Consider the following 18,182-nt stretch of genomic DNA (forward strand, 5'->3'; position numbering starts at 1 on the left):
TCTTTGGCCTCCCCACCTTGAATTCCTTCCCCATGAAATCATGGCGGGAACCATCCCTGCCCCCTTGTGGGGTTGTGAGGCCTCAGGGAGGCTGTGCCCTGGGGGTGATGTTCACAGGGTACCTGGCACCTAGGGAATGCTCCATTCATGGTGCCACGATTCTTAGATGTTTACCTGGGTGGTTGGGACATAAAGCTTATTCACTACTCACCCCCCCACACACACACCCCATAGATTTCCAGGCTGAAATTATAAGCAGGTAACTGAGTCACCACTCCCTCTTAGGAAGTTCCGGATCCACTTCCGATGGCTTCTTGTTTCCCATCTCCTGGCACTTGGCTGGTCTCTTTGAGATCAGTAGGGACCAAATCCTTATTTCCGTTGAACAGATGGAAAAACTGAGTCCTAAAGTATTAAGAGCTTGCCTAACAGCACCTGTGACCCCGGTGGCAGAGTTGGGACTGGAGCCCAGATCACCTGAGCATGGGCCTCTCTGCCTTTCCACCAGTCATGTGATCACACTCCTCAGTGATATTTGACAGGAATGCTTGGCTATAGTATTTAAGTTCAAAACTACAAAGTTACATCTTAGTCCTACATCCATTACCTGTGTGAGTGTGTGAGTGTGTGTGTGTGTGTGTGTGTGTGTGTGTGTATGGGAGAGAGAGAGAGAGAGAGATCTTTGATAAGTTACTTAACCCTTGCCTCAGATCCTTCCCGGTAAAATGGGAATTAAATCCCGTGCTCAATGCCATGCCCGTGTGAGAGGCTGGGTGCATTGCCAAGAGGGGGCTCGCCAGCGTGTCTGCACAAACCACGCTCTCAGCCACACTTGGGAATGGCCAGAAGGCGAAGCGGGGTTCTCCACGACACGACACCACTTGGCAGACTTTTCTCCTTTTCCAGCAGTTCCGTGGTCGGTCCCCAGGCAGCCTCTCCTGGGCAACGGGGCTGCCCTGGTGAGTCAGGAGACTCCGCCTCCTCTGGGCCAAGTGTGCCCTACAGTTGGCTTATTTGAAAGTAAATGCAAACATTTCTTTTCCATCTGAATAGAAAAGTCACGCTTGCCCCTTGTGCAGGAAATTCGGAAAGCATAGAAAAGTACAAGAAGGAAGTAAATCACCTGTAATCCCACTAAAGATAGCCATTATTGATGTTCTACCAGTACTTTTTCTGTGGGGTTTTTTCTAACAAAAGTAAGGTTACACTCGCCTTGTTTTTCTTTACCCTGCTGTGTTCACTTAACATTCGATAGTATGGATTTTTTCCACCCTTAAAAATGCTTCATAATTACCACGTTCAGTGCTAAAAACATTCTATCTGGTGCACAGACTCTTTTACCTAGCTCTTGCCTTACTATCAGACATCCAGTTTATTATTTTTCACTGTGGGAAATAATGCTTAGATGAACATATTTGCACCTGTATGTGTAATTTTTATCATTTTCCCGGAATCAATTTCTTAGATGTGGAATTGCATGCCCCAAAGGTATAAACAATTGCAAAGTGACTGGCCTGTGTAACTTTCCAAAAGGGTCATTCCAATTTTTTAAATGTTTGCTTATTTTGGGGAAAGAGACAGAGAGAGGATGAGCAGGGGAGGGGCAGAGAGAGAGGGAGGCACAGAATCCAAAGCAGGCTGCAGGCTCTCAGCTGTTCACACAGAGCCTGATGCAGGGCTGGAACCCAAGAACCTTGAGATCATGACCTGAGCCAAAGTGAGATGCTTAATTGACTGAGCCACCCAGGGGCCCCAGGGGCTATTGTGATTTAAATTCCACTGAAAGGAGGCTGCAGGCCAGTGTGCTTGGCTCCTGGCACCTCCATCAGCCTCAGTTTGAAAAAAAAAAGAACACCTTCACTAATATGCATGGTACATACTAACTGTTCTTTGAGAATTAGCTTCCCCAGGTTCATTTAGAGCAGGGAAATGGGCCCAGGAACCCCTAGTCACCTGGGCTAGCTAGGGACTCAGGTCTCCTTCTTAGGCACTGCTGGGAGAAATCATTCAAATATGGAAAGAAGAATACAATTGTAACAGAAGCAAAATGGGTGACTTTTTGAGCTTCCAAAAATTTTTAAGTATGTGTCTTATCCACATAGGACCCTCCCCAACACAATTGGTCACCACATTATACACTCATTTTTGACCTAAGGCTTCAAATTCCGGGCTCTGAAACCCATTCTCCCATGTGTGAGGCCGGCGGTAGTGGAGAAAGTACATTTGTTTCTCAGACAGTTTCATTAGGACTCGCTAGGATGTGCGGTTGCCGCAGACTGGGCCAGGGATTGCCGCCTGTGTGTTTATTTGTCTACCACGGTCAATAGCGTTTGGTCTGCTTAATGTCACACGGCTTGTAAACCCTGAGCCTTCCTCTTCCGAGAGGCATATCTTTTGAGAGCCATTTAACCATAAGGAAAAGGAAAGTTAAAACTTTTTTGTTCAAAATTCAATTTGATGCTGCTGCAACATCGTTCTTGCGGTTATTTTGCAATGCTTCCACCTGCAAGAAATCCTCCCCCGTGAGCACTATAACCACAAGCTAGTTTGCTAACAGAGCCCACAGGGAACATCACCAACCCAACACCTAGCCGCCCCAGTCCTGGGGGGCCCTGAGCTGAGACCGAAGCCAAAAGGTGTGGGGGGGGGGTGGTTAGTGAGAGGGATTCTGAACACCAGGCACGAGGCCAAAAATATATCAAACCCATTTTTATTCAGAGATTTTTGAATGGCTTTGTTAAACTAAATTTTACTTCAAATCAGTGGCTGCGGGTACATTTTTAGAAACGGTCTGGAGCTGACGGTGGAATAAAAGATCCTCATTCTTGGTCCAGTGTCTCAGACGCTGGACTCTCACAGGAGAAGCCCTGCTCAGGGCCTGGTACTGAGGACTGTTTCACTGGTATTAGGTGATGAGTGCACCAGCTCTTCGGATCTTTAAAACATTATGTGACTTTTGTAATTCCCCAGAGCTGATTCATGTAGTCCCTGTTGCCTCCACTCACATGAGCCATAGACATCAGTTGAAATGGAAGAAAGCTCATTAGGAATTTTTCCCTTAGTTTTAATGAAATTTAAAAATATACCTGAGTCAGCCATTAGCACGTTGGTTTGTTTTTAAGTTTCCATTTTCTTTCTTTTTTTTTTAAATTTATTCTTGAGACAGAGCATGAGCAGGGGAGGGGCAGAGAGAGAGAGACACAGAATCTGAAGCAGGGTCCAGGCTCTGAGCTGTCAGCACAGAGCCCGACGTGGGGCTCGAACTCACGGACTGTGAGATCATGACCTGAGCTGAAGTCGGATGCTTAACCGACTGAGCCACCCAGGCGCCCCTAAGTTTCAATTTTCTTAATTTCACTTCTGCTAAAGGATAATGATAACACTGGAGTTCTAATTTGCTGTCAGCTCCACTATCAGAAAAAAAAGCAAGAATGAAATTCTTCTTTGCAAAGGAAGACTTCACTCTCTCGGAATCCAAAATTGAGAAGTGTTCAGTGCACACTGGGCTTTTATTCATCCCTTAGAAGCAAAACTGTATTTCAGCAAAAATAATCAATTAGAATTTTGCTCATTAATTATCAAATATTTATTTCTGAATTATAATACCAAACCCACAGGAGCAAAAACACACACATGGCCCAGAAAAATGATGTGGTCTCTTTCGGAGAAGAGAAATGTCTTTGCCACCAGGGCAAGGAATCTGTTATTCTGTGTAGCTTTCAGAAGAGAGGTCACACGTTTTCTTATTGATTTTACTTCCTATTTGGTAGCAAAATAATGTGAGAAGAGGCAGTGAACATTTCTGGCGACGAGCCCAGATGTTAAAAAATATGTGCCAGGACATTTTTGAATCCCATCTTTTTCCCAGAGATTTCATGGCAGATGAGCCTCGGTGCCCTACATCATCAGGGACACAACCACACGGGCACACTCTAGGAGGGACTTTTCTGACAACCCATGACTAACGAATCCACCAGTTGGGTTCCAGATATGTGCTTGGAATCTCCTAGTAGTCCTTTCCCACAGCTGAGGTGGCTCCAGCCAGTGGTTCCTGGCAATCTGCCACCAAGGCACAAGCAAGGAAAGGGGTCATTCCATGCCAGTGAAGGTTAGCGGAGTAGAGAAGGGATTTTAAAGAACGGCAGTGTGGTTAACTTGATCCCAAACCTTTTTGAATATCCCTGCGTCCTCAGGCAACATCAGAAATACCGAGAAGCTGAGCTATGACAAGCAACGTCAGTACGAGATCCTGGTGACGGCCTACGACTGTGGACAGAAGCCCGCCGCTCAGGACACGCTGGTGCAGGTGGATGTGAAGCCAGTTTGCAAGCCTGGCTGGCAAGGTGGGCCATCTCTTGTAGATGCTGTTGAGCGGGGGCAGCTTGGCCTGGTGTAGAGAAGGTGCTAGACCTATCCTGAAAGCCAACACAACCTATAACTAGAGGAATTTCTTACATGCGGTCACTCTGCTGCAAGAAATAAAGCAGCTTGTTTATTCTTACAACTCCTGGGTGATCTATTATCTTCATTTTACAGTTGAGAATGTCCAAGGCAACTTGTCTCATATCGTGTGCCCTGTTTGTCCGGCTCACCCTTTCTAAAATCTCATGACACTTTTGAATCGATAGTAATTATACCACCGTGTTCGGGAGAAAGTGCCAGCAAACCTATTCACTTTATCTAAGGGAGTGAGTTGAGCCAGTGTGTGTCAAGTTTGAATCATCACTCAGTACCTGGGGAAGGTTGTCATGTTCTTTGGGCTAGCACAGAAGGTAGGTACACAAGCAGAGGTTGGAGTCCCAGAATCTAGCCTCTAGATTAAGGAGTTTCTCAAGTGTTGGCTCCGGGAATGGAGAAACAATGGCCTTAGATGGAGGTGGGTTTTTGCCCCGGTTTAGCTGTTTGGGTATGCAAAGACGGAGCAAAGGTTCAGGTTACCCTTAGATGACAGAGGTTTATCACTGACCTCAGGCGAAGTGAGGAACGCAAGGCCATGTGCATAGATGGATCTCGCCGAGAATTGGATGGCTTATAGAATAACAATGCCTCTAGTGGTGGCACCAATATCCCAGTGGCCGGGCAGGGATGCTGGACGTATCACTGGGCCACCATTTTGGTTGGTCACTGGCTTCTGTTTCTGCTTCCTGTGCTGTTGCTGCTACAGGTACCACTCACTCATAACTTTGGGTACTTCTTGGAGTCCTGCTTTGTGGCTTGTGTCTACTGTTTTCTCCACGTGTCTTTAAGCTTCAGAGCTCCTGTTATATTCTACCTGTTTCTCTCCCTCTTTCTCTTCCTGTCCGTATATTTCAGTCTTAAATTCCACTTGAGAGGATGTCATTAGCTATGGTAATCATCCGTATTTCTATCGGACAGACTGATGCCACGATACCATAGAGGTCACTGGTCAGACTTTGAACGGGCGCCTATTAGTCAAGCATTCATTCTCATGGTACACTGCAAGGACCCCTGAGGACCCATCTGGGGTCACTCTCCTCAGAAGGCAGCTCTCAAAAGGCTCCTCCCCTGTGCAACTTTATCTCCTTTACTCTTTCAACTAGAAAAAAATGGGAGGTGGTAATTAAACCCACCTCTGGAGAGAGCCAGAGTCGTTTGCCTTTGAACAAAGTAGAGAAGATGAAATGCCAATAGAGGAGTCACAGGTAAGACAGATGCAACAGAAAGAACAAAGTAGATCCACCTATTTTGGATCAAGTAAAAGAGAAAAAGGAACAAGCCAGAGTGGGAAACTACGTGTCACCAACCTCAGGGAGCCTGGGCTCTGGTTGGTATAATTCACTAAACCCTAAGGGACCTGAGGGCAGGATTCTGTCTCTCTTGTTCACCACTGAATTTCTCAGACTTAGCACATATCTGACCCCAATGATAGGTGCTCAAGAAACAGCCATCGAATGAATGAATGAATGAAAAGCTATTTGAGTAAAGAAGAACTCAGCTTGTTTTATTTTAACTTATAAGGACTAACCTAGTGAAAGTCTAGCTTTTGAAAAGAAAGCCTGGAAAGAATATAAAAGCTTTCTAAGCAGGGAACATGCTCATAATGGGATTTTCAGTGGGGAGAGTAAAACACAAAGCAGTATCTGGAAAAAGATCCCAATGTTTTGTGTCTTTGACAAATGAGACACCTACAGATTTGGGATTACATTTTTGTACCTATATTTAAATGCCATTTCCTAAAAGCGTTTGTACTTGCTTCAGTGTTAAACGTATGCACAGAAAATCATGTTAATAATGTTGGGCTCCGTGTGTGCAGAATGTGTGGGACGCCTATCCTGCTAGTGCCCAATGCTATTTGTAGCCAGACTGTGAGCTCCTGGAGGCAGAGGTCACGCCCATTCGCTGTGTCTCCGGTGCTCAGCGCAGGGCCAGGCACAAGGCAGGTGGTTGGCCAGTGCTGCATGGATGAATGGATGGTACACGGAAATGTACCTTTCTGTGGAATAAAGGAAACAGGGACACAGCGACTCCCTGCATCCCTTCACTGTGTCTGGCAAAGCCATTTAAGCATGTGTAACCTCAGACTCAACTACCTTACGGTGGCTTCTCTGCCCACGTTAGCCAGCCTTTGGTGGCAGAAGCTGACACTGGATTCTGCACTGTGTCCCTCCTCCCTCCAGCTTAGCTCCGGTAGAAGCCACTAGGTCTCTCTCCCCAGCCGTCATCCCAGTAGGTTCTCAGATCATAGCAGGTCACCCAGCTTCTCCGACGTGTGTTAGCAGTGCTCAGACTTCTTTCCGGCTACTCCCATCCCAGCCCCCAGACCTGGAGAGCAATCTTCTCTCCTTCCAGAAGGCTGGTCCACTTTATTCCTCCACTTGGGCAGCCCTCACCTCCAGCTGACCCACCTTGGGGCCGATCCTCTCTTCTACGCCAGGTCAGGGCTGCTGCCTTGTAGCTGGATAGCCCTTTCTCCCGTGAAGAGTATACCTACCACCACTGGCCCCTAGTGGTGGGACCAGTCTACTCCCCTCTCCCAGCTTTGCAGAACAAACTGGAGTAAGCCAATGTTTACGGGTTTTCTTTTTTTAACCACGGGGTAAGCAGGCTGCCCCTCACTTGACGGGTTGTCAGGTCCCTGGGGGAAAGGGCTGGCTCTTCTTAAAGTGGGTGTGGGGTGAAGCCGGCCCTGTATAGAATGGGAGAGGAGCACAGAGAGAGGAGGCCTTTCAGGGCACCAGTGAATAGTGTAAGGAAGCCAGTCTGGCTTGCATAGGTGGTTGGGACTGTGGGGAGGTGGGAAGCAAGATTGGAGAGGTCAGGGGTAGGGTATGGCTGGCAGTCAAGATTTTGAATGCTGGGGTCAGGAGCTGCAATGAACCCAAGCCCCTCAGAGCCAGCCGTGAGTGAGAGGTCTGCGGGTATGTGCCAGAGGTGATTGCCCGGGAGAACAGAGACTCTTCCCTGAGCTGATTTCCCACAAACAACAAGAGTCACCAAGCAAACACAGTTTGGCAGTTCAAATTCTTGTACCTGTTTTTAGTCATTTCCCTCCAGGCAGGAGCGGGCTGCAGCACAGTGAAAGCAATCCATCATGCTCAGGAACCTCCTGTCTCCCGGGAGCACTCCCAGTCAGCACCATCAGCTTCTCCCAGAAGCTGTCCTGAAGGAGTAAGGGACCCTGCTCACAGCTGGAGCCTTTCTTTCCTTCCCAGGCCAATGAGGGACTGCTCCCAGACTCCCACGGTGCCCCAGGACATGGCCCCAGTTTTCCATCACAACAACCCCTTCCAGGAGTGTGGGGCTGCAGCTTTCCCAGCATGCTGCTGGCCCTACCCAGCTGTGCACAAGGACATCACAGACCCTGACTCTTCTGCCACTGCCTTATAAACCTTGACCAAGACATTGTCTGCTGGGGCTATGGTTTTCCATTCTCCATCTTTTTTCTATGGCTGTGTCTTGTCTTCCCAGAAACAATATGAGTTCTATCCTCTCTGCTGAGATTCTGAGATTGTCTTCTGAGATTCTGAATAGGTAGTAGGGGTCAGCTCACTCTATGGGGGTAGGTGGAGCTTTACCCAAGGGAATGCCACTCCCATTCTCAGCTGCCCAGAGAAGAAGTTGGTCCTCCAAGGACCAACTAGACCTGTGCGAGTGGAATAGAGAACAAAATCTCCATGTTTTGTCCCGAGCTTGGAGACCTCATGTATCCCTATAGTAGCCCTTACTCATGGAGGTAGAAGATTCTATTAGGAAGCAGGAAAAAAGGTGCCCCTGCAGTAGCCTACAGAAGCCTAAAGGCTGGGTTGTGCCCTGCCTCTCATGCCAGACTTTTGCAGTCTTCTTGGTGTCTGTTCCCCTCTTGCCAAGCCGTTACACGTGCCCGAGCCTGGGCCTATGTGGGCACTGAGGACTTTGGGAAGAATCCACATCTGTTCATGGATCAGAGCGGACAGAGGATATAGTGCCCTCAGAGGCCATCGGGATGATAGTGGCAATGGACCCAGTGAGAGTTGCTCCTGTGGACCCCTCCTTCCAGGGGCCACAGAATGTGTCTTAGAGGATCATTTGTAATTTGTTTGTTGATTTGGGTTTTGTTTGTTTGTTTAGTTGTTATGTGAAGAAACACATCCCCTCTTTATGCCTTCTTTCGTTCTTTATAATCTCTTAGCCTATCTCTTTCTGTGTTGCAAGATGAAAACATTGTCTTCATGACACTTATTTAGTGTATTTTTCCTTTTATTATCGCAAGTCAGATTTTGTGTCTGTTACCTGCTCCGGCCAGTAGAGAAGCAGAGTTCAGTATTTCAAGTCCCTTTATGCAAAACAGTTGCCCTCTGGAGAGAGTCACGGCAGACTTCCCTGGTGGCCCTTCCCCATTTCTTGCCCAGACGTGCAGCCATTCTGGATTGTTCGTGTGCCAGACCAAGTTTCCAGACTCCAGCCCCCGCAGGACCCCCTCTCTCCTTGCCCCCGTCATCGCTGAGCACAAGCCCACGGTGGTCAGCCACCCCTCGCCCCGCACCAGTTCAACCAGCACTGTCAGTTCCTAGACCTCCTCTCACGGGCCCAATTCCTGGTCCCTTCACCTTCACAGTAAGCTGCCCTATTTCATATGGAGAGAAAAAAAAGATGCAGCCACATAACAAGCCACTTTTTCTCTGTTCTTTGGGCTTGACTATTTCCCTAGGTACATCAGATGGTCTCAGTGTTTCTGCCATTCCACAAATCAGGCCTTGGTCAGGAAGAAAGGTGGTATCTGATAGAGTAGGGCTTCTGGCATCCGCATGCGCACAGGAGCACCTGGGAGCCAGGGTACATTGCAGATCCTGACTTCTTCAGTCTGGGATGCTTCTGGATGTAGCTGGTCCACGGCCTTCACATTGAACAAGAAAGAAGGTCGCACAGAAAAGATTTATGAACACACAGAGTGAGTCTAGGACTTCCATGTTGGAAGGACCGCAGCGCGAAAGCTGCTGGTTGAGGAATTATCCCTTAGTTATTTGCATTGTGAGAGTTGACACACACACTACTCAGGGGGAGACATTGCCGAGTGAATTCATTCACCCTTTACTGAGGCCCGCTGTGTGCTGAAGGCCAGGGATACAGAGACAGACACGACGTACCAGGACCCGTAGTGCAGAAGGAGATGAGGGCAAAGAAGGTACTGAGGACGAAAGGTCTGGTGGAGGTGGCTTTGGGGACACAGAAGAGAGACACTTAACCTTGCAGGGGTCCTGGGGAGATGTGCCTGGGCCAAATCTTGAAGGATAATAGTTTCAGCATAGAGAAGAGTGTTCCACACTAGGGAGCAGAGGTCAGGAAGGTGGGAAGGAGCATGGTGTGGCTGGGGCATGGGGGGAGGAGGTTGGATGGGCCTATGGGGACCAGGTCATGAAGGCAGGGCCTCCTGTGTTACCTCAAAAGCACTGGGGAGCCTAGAGGCTTTCATGACCCTGTGTGGCGAGGGGGATTTGGGGGGAAAGAAGGACTTCTTGGCCAACCACATAGATGCAGAGACTGGTCAGGAACCAGCTGAAAAGGATGATTTGTCCTGAGAACACTTTTAAATGGATCATTTCTGGAAAAGTACCTAAAATCATGTATTTCTTCAAAAGCCAATCCAAAGTACTGGACAGCAAAGGAAGTTAGATTTGCAGTCAAAGCCCATGAGAGCCCACAGGCCAGGGGATGAGGTTGGCAGCCAAGCACGTCTGAGGTTGACTGCTGCTAAGTCTTGTCAAGTATATGTCCCTGTCCCCCTGCAGCCATCCATTTGCCCATCACCCTGCCAAGGAGAAAAAACTCCAGGCCCCAGGGGTCAGCTGGCTTCACCCTGCCCCTTCCAAAATCAGATCAATTATTGGTCAAGTACACAGAAGAGCTGGCTTAGGTTTTACTACATGAAAGGCATTGATTTCAAATCTTAGGGTGATAAGCCCAGACGGCACCCACATTTGCTTAGAGACAGGCAAGGCTCAGAAGGTGAAACTGTGTCCATCTGAAGCTTGCATGATGGTGCTTCCCTTAATGCAGGCTGATATACGAGGGCATTGCCAGAATGGCAGAAGAAAGGTTGGCTCCTTGCCCTCAGTCCTGGCCTTCACGGTACTGCCAGTGTGTCCAGTATGCCACCATTTGGGTACCAACTTTTTTGTTCTAAAGGATAACTCCCAGCTTAAAATTTAAATGCCTCTTGGAAGAATCACTATGAACCCAGTGGTCAGCAAAGTATAGCCCGCAAGCCAAATCTAGTTGACCACCTGTCCTTGTACTACTGTGAGTCAGAAAATGGTTTGTGCACCTTAAATCACTGGAAAAAATCAAAGACGAATCATACTTTGGGCCACATGAAATTCACATTTTAGTGCCTATAAATAAAGCTTTATTGGCATCCTGCCATGCTCGTCCATTTCATATCATCTCATGGCTGCTGTTGCACTCTAACAGCAGAGCTGAGCAGTTTCAACAGAGACCAGATGGTCCTCCAAGCCTAAATGTTTACTTTCTGGCCCTTTACAGAGAATACTTGGTGACACCTGCATGGAGCTATTATCTTCCATTGACACCTTAGTGAGAAGTAATTTATTGGAGCGCCTTGGACAGCCTAGAAAGAATGGAACACCAAATAGACACATTAAGACAGAAGAAAAGGAACACGGAAGTCCAAAAAGTCCTCTGTGTTGCTGCACAGAGGACAGGAACAACCCTGTGAGATATGCAATTCTAGCCCACTTTACAGATAAGGAAAACTTAGGGTTAAGAACGTTTGAGTGACCTTGCTCAATATCTCACAGCTGATGAATGGCATAGATAGAATTCAAAGTTATAACTGCCTATCTCAAAGAATTACTGAAGCGGCAGGAGAAGAAGGCTAGAACAAGGAGGTTGGGAGTTTCCAAAGGGGCGCATTACTAGCTCTAAAAGGGCATCTCAGGAGATTGTTCAGAAGAGAAGCCACCTGAGTACCCTCAGGCAACACATTTCACCTCTCCATCACCTTATCTACAAAAAGGCGATGAGACTTAGCTTGAAAGAGTAGCTCCAGTTCAACGAAGCACTGTACATGTGGCACCTAAGGGGTCCCCTGACATTCATTGTGCCCTCTCCTTGCCCTGCCCAACGCATCCATCTTTCCTGGATTGATGCTGGTCTGGTGCACCATTGCCTTAAATGACAGCTCATGTGAAAATAAACCCACACTTGCAGACTGTCCATCTCTCAGATACTTTTTGCCTGAACCTAAAGTTGCTTCTGGTGACCACATGGGCCAGAGAAACACAATGTGAGCCTGAGACATATGTGAAACTTCAAACCCAAAGATGACGGACTCAAGCACAGCAACTCACCCCAGAGTAGGGAAGGCTACCTTCCCCTGTAAGAGAACCGAACGTGAAAATTACCCACCTTCCACCCTTCCATTCACCAGTACCTGGCTTTATTTGACATTCATCCCCAGGGGCTCTGCTCTTTCATCCCATAGGTGTTCTCCACCTTCAGGCTTCTCCTATCCTCTTGACTTTCCCCTTTGTCATATCATCTCCTCTCCCTGTGTCCCTGTTGTCTACAGTCACCCCCTTCCCCTTATTCCTTAGATATCCATCCTCTGAACCCTCCCCGAGGCTGAGGAAGGTGATGGGGTCTGGGGGTGCCAGACTCAGGAACAAACTAGTGACGACAGAGCTGAGTGAGAGTGAAAAGGGCTCAGGCCAACCCTTAGCCCTGTCATGATTGGCCATAGCCTTTGCGGAAGCCACTGCCCTTTCTGAGCCTGGGTTTCCTCAGATGTTAATGGAGAATCATAACCCTTGGCCTAATCATCTGGCAGGATTGTAAGGAGGCCCAAAGAGGTCCTATGTTTGGAAGTGCTTTATAAAACTTAGATTGCCATGCAAATAATGTTATGACTAAAATTGGTAAGATAGGTACCATCATATAAATGGATACATGTGCCTGTGTGTGCACACACATACACACACACATACACACACACACACAGAAATTTATAGAATTGAGTAAGACTGTGTGTCTTGAGCTTTGCAGTCTTGATTTTAGAGCTATAGATTGGACCAAAGGGAGACAGTGGGGTGGGGTGTGTGGAAAAAGCACAGTCTGGGGGGCTGGGCACACAGGCCTCAGTCCCTCCTCAGCTCTAACCCACGCTGCATCCTCAGGAAAGTCACTCCTGCCTGGTTCAGCTTGCCTACGTAGAAATGGATAATAATGCCTTCTCCTGAGGGCCAGAAGCAAGCCTGCCTGTGGAACACCGTGCTCTTAACCACACACACGGGGGCTCAATGAACAGCAGCTCTTTTAGTTCCCTTTATACTGTTTTTTTTTAAGTTACAATGGAGCATTTTCTTCCCAAATAATTGGAAAAGCCATCACTGAAGCCCAATTCCACTGACTCCGGCAGAGTGACCCCGGAGCAGCTGCACCTTGGGTCCGCTCAGATCTGCCAGGAGAGCATCCGAGCTCCTGGCAGAGGGCCTCCAGGGGCACTCCTCCGTGAATAACGACCTGTTTTGACATCACTGACACAGCCGATCATTATGGCGCAACAAATGGCTTCTGTACACGATGCTGATTTACCTACTCTGTGGCGTCTTAATGTGCTTAAAGACCTGCTGGGGAAGCTCGTCTGCTCGAGCCTGTTTCTACCTGACTCCCCTGTGCCTCCATGTGAACATGAGTGGAAATGGGCTTGGGAAGTTTCTGGATCTAATCGTCTCAGCCCTGGTGGGGAGGGGGTGCAGGTGGACCGCATTTGTCCCAAACAGAGCTCAATCAGAGTAATGGTCACCAGTGAGTAAGCATTTAATCTTTGCCAAACCCTGTCTAACAGGGATGCGTGTATTGTCCCATTTACTCCTCAGCATATACCCCGAAAGCTGTTTTTTCCCCTTTTGGCAGATGAGAACATTGAGGTTAAGATGCTGGCCTTAACTAGTTATATCCAGGACCTACATCAATCTCAGTCCCATCTGTCTGTAGACACAGATCTCCTGTCTCTTCATCTACAATGCGTTTCCAAGCAAAGGAGAATGCTGACCATGTTTTGAGACCATTGAAGGCTATTTTGAGAAAAATGTTGTAGTTAGAATCCTTCCCTTGTGTTGTGAGAAAAATGTGTGATTGGACATCGGGGCAGCCTTGAGCAAGGTCTGTGGCTTGTGGAATGGTGTGGGGGAGGTATCACTCTTGCCACACCTCTGGGACCTGCCTGCATCCAGAGTAGTGAGGCCACCTCTCAGCCTTCTTAGATGACTCCTTAGGGACTGGACTACCGAGGATATGCGGCTTACCCAAGGACACACAGATGCTGAGAGGGAGAACAGTGGATGGTATTGGGTTTTCTGACTTAGAACCCATATGCTCTACCCCATCTCTTTGTAGACATGGGTCTGCCCTGGAACCACACGCGATCAGCCTCTTCGACTGATAGTTCTTTTAAGTTTTTGCAGCCTGCTAGAATTGCTCCCTGCAGGGAGTCAGCAGAGGGCGGGGCTTCAGAGGGATGGCTGTGAAGCCAGAAAGAGCAGAGTTCAAATGCAGGTTCTACCATGCCCTCAACTCAGGGCCATTAGGGGAGCCACGTAACCTCTCTGAACCTTCAGATGTGGCGTCTGCAAAATGAGGCTCTTGTACCTGTCTCAGAGGATTGTCACGAGGTAGACCTGTGGCCGGCCACAGGAACGGGTCCACGGTACCAGTGAGGAGGATGAAGGAAGAGAAGAAAGAGAAGCTACTATAGTGGGTTTAGGAGTCGTGCCAACCTCTTGGCATCATTTTCTGACCGTGTGACCTTCGGCAGGTCTTTTGACATCTTAGCCTCAGCTCTCTCATCAGTGAAATGCCCCTCCTATGACTCCCTTCCCCAAAAGGATGCCAGGCGGACTGGGCTTTGTGAGAAGCCCAGCACAAAGACCATTGAATGGTGGTTTTCTTCCAGCTCCCTGCATCCCTGAGTGGGAGGACAGACCTAGCCAGCCCAGGCACCAGTGTCACCACCTGCGTGCCAGCCAGACACTTGGGTTCTAGTGATAAATGTGAACTATGGCAAGCTGCCTACCTCTCCTTGCCACACTTGTCCTCACCTCTAAAGTGGGCAGGAACAGTGTCCTCTTCTCCCCTCATCCGCTTCACATGGTACTTGGGAGATAGAGTGACCACATGTAGTTATGAGTCTTCCCTGGTCTGCCAGGGGGGCCCTGGAGTCACATTGTTGAACGTATCATGTCCCTTCAGATGTCATTGCAGGGTTTGGGAGCGTTGACCCTCTATAACCATGCAGAGGGCCAGCCATGGTCCTGGCACAACAGAGAAGCTCTCAAAACTTCCACTCCACTCACGGAACTCCACTCAGGGTCAACTCTGTGCCAGGCGGATGGTGAGCCCCTAGCGACCGTGAGCTGGAGCAGAGAGGTGAGGGCAAGCAGGTGGACAGGTCAGGAAGAGATCATTCCCATACAAGGAAGTCAGAGCAGTCGCCAGGGGACCCAGGGGCTAGGAAAGCAGAGAGCAGGGGTGCCCAACCCTTTAGAAAGGCTTCCCAGGGAAGGTGACAAGAGGCTGAGACCTGAGGTGTCAGTGCAGTTCTCCAGGTGCACTGAGGGTGTGGGGAAAGGGGCAGTAGTGGAAGGGGCAGGGAGGAGTATCCCCAGGACAGCTTGGTGCTTACAAGCTGCACTTACTTTAGGCCTTATGCACTGTCGCGCATCATAAAGCCTCACCACCCCCTCCGCAGCTGCATAATATTCCTTCACAGAAGGTCAGATGTGCTTGTCTGTGTCCTTGCAGTTAGATAGGGTGCAGTGTGATTGACTTTAGCTTGGCTCCATTTTCCTTTTTTGTGCACCAGTAAAGCTCTCTGTGCAAAAGTCTTTGCATTTTGAATCGCTTTCTCGGGAGGATGTCACCTGGGCCCAAGTACATGGGCATTTCCTGGCCTGAGATATGTTTTGCCAAGCGCCAGTCGAATCATTTGTGATGGCCTGTGCGGCCCCGCAGTAGCATGAGTGACAGCCCTCCCCACCTTCACGCACACGCACTCCCGGGCTTCCAGTGTGTGTGACCAACTCTGCGGATGTGTACTGTATTTTCTGAAGAGACGATAATTCGGTTCCAATTTTAGAATGCCGTTCGGTGAAATGAAAAGTCCTCCCGGACTGTAATATCACCCAGAGTCACAGTCTTTTTATTTAAAAAATAAAAAAGTTTTGCGACCGTGTACAAGTGATCTGTAGATTAAGGAGATCTATATCGCCGGAGCAGGAAAAGTATACAGAGGACATCTTTACAAAAAAGGCTGAAAATGTGTGCGTGAACAAAACTATAATCCTGCACTGCAGAAGCTTTTCAAAGCCATAAAACTAAAGATTCTTGAAGAATAGCTACTCCATCTTGCACCAATAATACATTTGTCCCAAGATAAGAAAATTGCCTGGAAAATGCTCATGTTTATTGGACATAAGAGAGAAGAGTTTCTATAAATCCAAGAGAAAGTACCCTGGTTGGTTGAGTTAATGATTTCCCCCTTGGGAGAATTATCCTTCAGAAAAGCTGCTCTTAAATTGCTTGGTTTCCACACCTTTCTAGCATCAATTCTGCCCGCTGTGTTTCTGTTTGGGAGTTGAGAGGCATGTGAGTTGAGAATCTTTGGAGACGAAGGAGTTGGGGAGAAAGTAGCAGCCAAGCTTTGGGTGGGAGTCCTGGTTGCTGAACACCACAGGGTTCTCTTCAATGGCAGCACCGGCTGCTCCCCAGCACCCCCAGGGAGCTTGGAGCCAGGGCGAAGGGGGACCACACAGCTTTAAAGAGGTGGTTCCCAATACTAGCAAGCTCGGAGGGCTTTTGGGGAACGGAGGCACTGGCACTGGCATCAGAGAGCCACACAGAAGAGAATGGGTCCCCTCACAACACGTGGCTGGCCAGGGGCTAGCTGCACTGGGCACAGTGTCCAGGGGCTTGCGCCAGGCATGGGAGCAGAGGAGAGCCCAAAGGCTGTGTGCAGATCCGGGGGCCCTGGAGAAGCAGCACACACAGAGTGGATCTGAGCCTCTTCAGTTCACAGATGCTGGAGCAAGCAGGAGAATCCACAAGGAATGCATCAAGGAGAAAGTCTGACCAAAGCAGGACGGCCAACGGAATTCCCTGAGCCCCAGAAAGACAGGTGCCTTTCACGAAACATCCTCGCCAGTCCATTTCCCAAATATTCAGTGAGAGGCTGAATTCAGTGAGAGGTCCAGGAAGTGTACCAGGTACTGGAGATTTTAAAACTAAACAGATATAGACCCTGCTCTAGCAGAACTTCTGATGGGGTAGCGGGGGATAGAGAGTTGCAGACAAAAAACAATTACAGAAATAAATGACTAGTTTATTCTCCTGGTCAAAGCCACTTGCATGGCTAAGTCCCAAATCACTGGGAGGAGGGCATGGTCAGGAGTAATCATCCAGTGCACACAACCAGAAGTGGCTTTCTCCCCACTGAGAGCCCTGGGTCCCACATTCGTGGTTCTTCTGGGACTAGAACCTGTGCTTTGCCCTGCAGAAGGTAGAGAAAGAAAAGACAGCTTGTTGTCCTACCCTGCTGGGTCAGGTTCCAGGCAGTAGACAGGTCTCCCTTTGGGCGTCCTGCGTGGGGGGCAGAAATCCTTTCTCAGCCCCTTGCTGGCTGTTGGGGCATGAATGCAGTGGGAGGAGGAACAGGAGTTCATTGCCCATATTGTTCGGGCTAGTGGCTTCCAAGTCTGTCTGCGCAACCCAGTCACTTAGGGGGATGGTTAAAATGACAGATTCCAGACCCTTGTCCTCAAAACCTTCCACTGGAATCTCCTAAGGTGGGACCCAGGAATTAGTGTCTTCAGAAGTTGTTTCTGGTGATTCTTCTGAGGCTAGCCCTGATCTTGCGCCTGTCTACAGACGATAATTTGGGGAACACAGTGTGAATCCCACATAGATGATGTGCATTGCCAACTCTGTGAATCGGGGAGGAGAGAATGTGGTCCAGCCTGGGGCAATCATGGAGGACTTCCTGGAAGAGGAACTGGTTGTATTGCAGTCAGGCAGCAGTGACCAGTGTAGATTAGAAAGACAAAGAGAGTGAGATAGGAAATTGTCATAGTGATTGGTCCCGGTGAGAAGACATGATGGCCTTAAACTAGAGTGGAGAGACCTTGATCTTGGTAGCCATCTAAAATTCAGAAGCAGGAAGCCTTAACGGCCCTTTGCATGTGGAGGGTAAAATGTTACAATGCTCTGAAGTACTTCCTTCTAGATATAAAGCCTTTGGAAGTAAGTTTTAGGAACCGTTAAAATAGGGTATAATCTAGAAGCATGCTTCTTAAATCATCTGTGGTGAAGAACCAGGGTTTTTTTTTTCCCCAATCACTTGTGGACCAGAACTTTATAAAAATGTAATAGAAACAAATTTCTGAGGAAATGAAATAAACAGCGAAGACATTCAAACTCTAAACCCAAGTTTTATTTTTATTAGATTCAACAAACATAAACTTCCTCTGCCAAATTGCTAGAAAAGTTTCTAAATGCTTACTGTTGATTTCTCTGCTGACCTCATGACAGACATAACAAGCAGTTCAGGGACCATACCAGTCTGCAAACCACAGTAGCATTGTTCTGGCAACATGGCCTTGCCCTCACCCTCCACAAAATCTAAAATGGTTTGGATCATCTTTCCAATTTAGTCTGCTCAGCAAGCCTCCCTC

General features: G+C 48.3%; 1 protein-coding gene across 1 annotated transcript in view; it reads left to right on the top strand.

Annotated features, from left to right (window-relative positions):
• Positions 1–18,182, top strand: part of CLSTN2 (calsyntenin 2) — a 605,822-nt gene that overhangs the window by 468,367 nt on the left and 119,273 nt on the right. Inside the window, exon 5 of the mRNA XM_047876487.1 lies at positions 4,194–4,343. Coding sequence (XP_047732443.1) covers positions 4,194–4,343 — 150 coding nt within the window. The remainder of the gene's footprint in view (positions 1–4,193; positions 4,344–18,182) is intronic.

This window comes from Prionailurus viverrinus, chromosome C2, assembly GCF_022837055.1.
Source record: "Prionailurus viverrinus isolate Anna chromosome C2, UM_Priviv_1.0, whole genome shotgun sequence".
Lineage (NCBI taxonomy): Eukaryota > Metazoa > Chordata > Mammalia > Carnivora > Felidae > Prionailurus > Prionailurus viverrinus.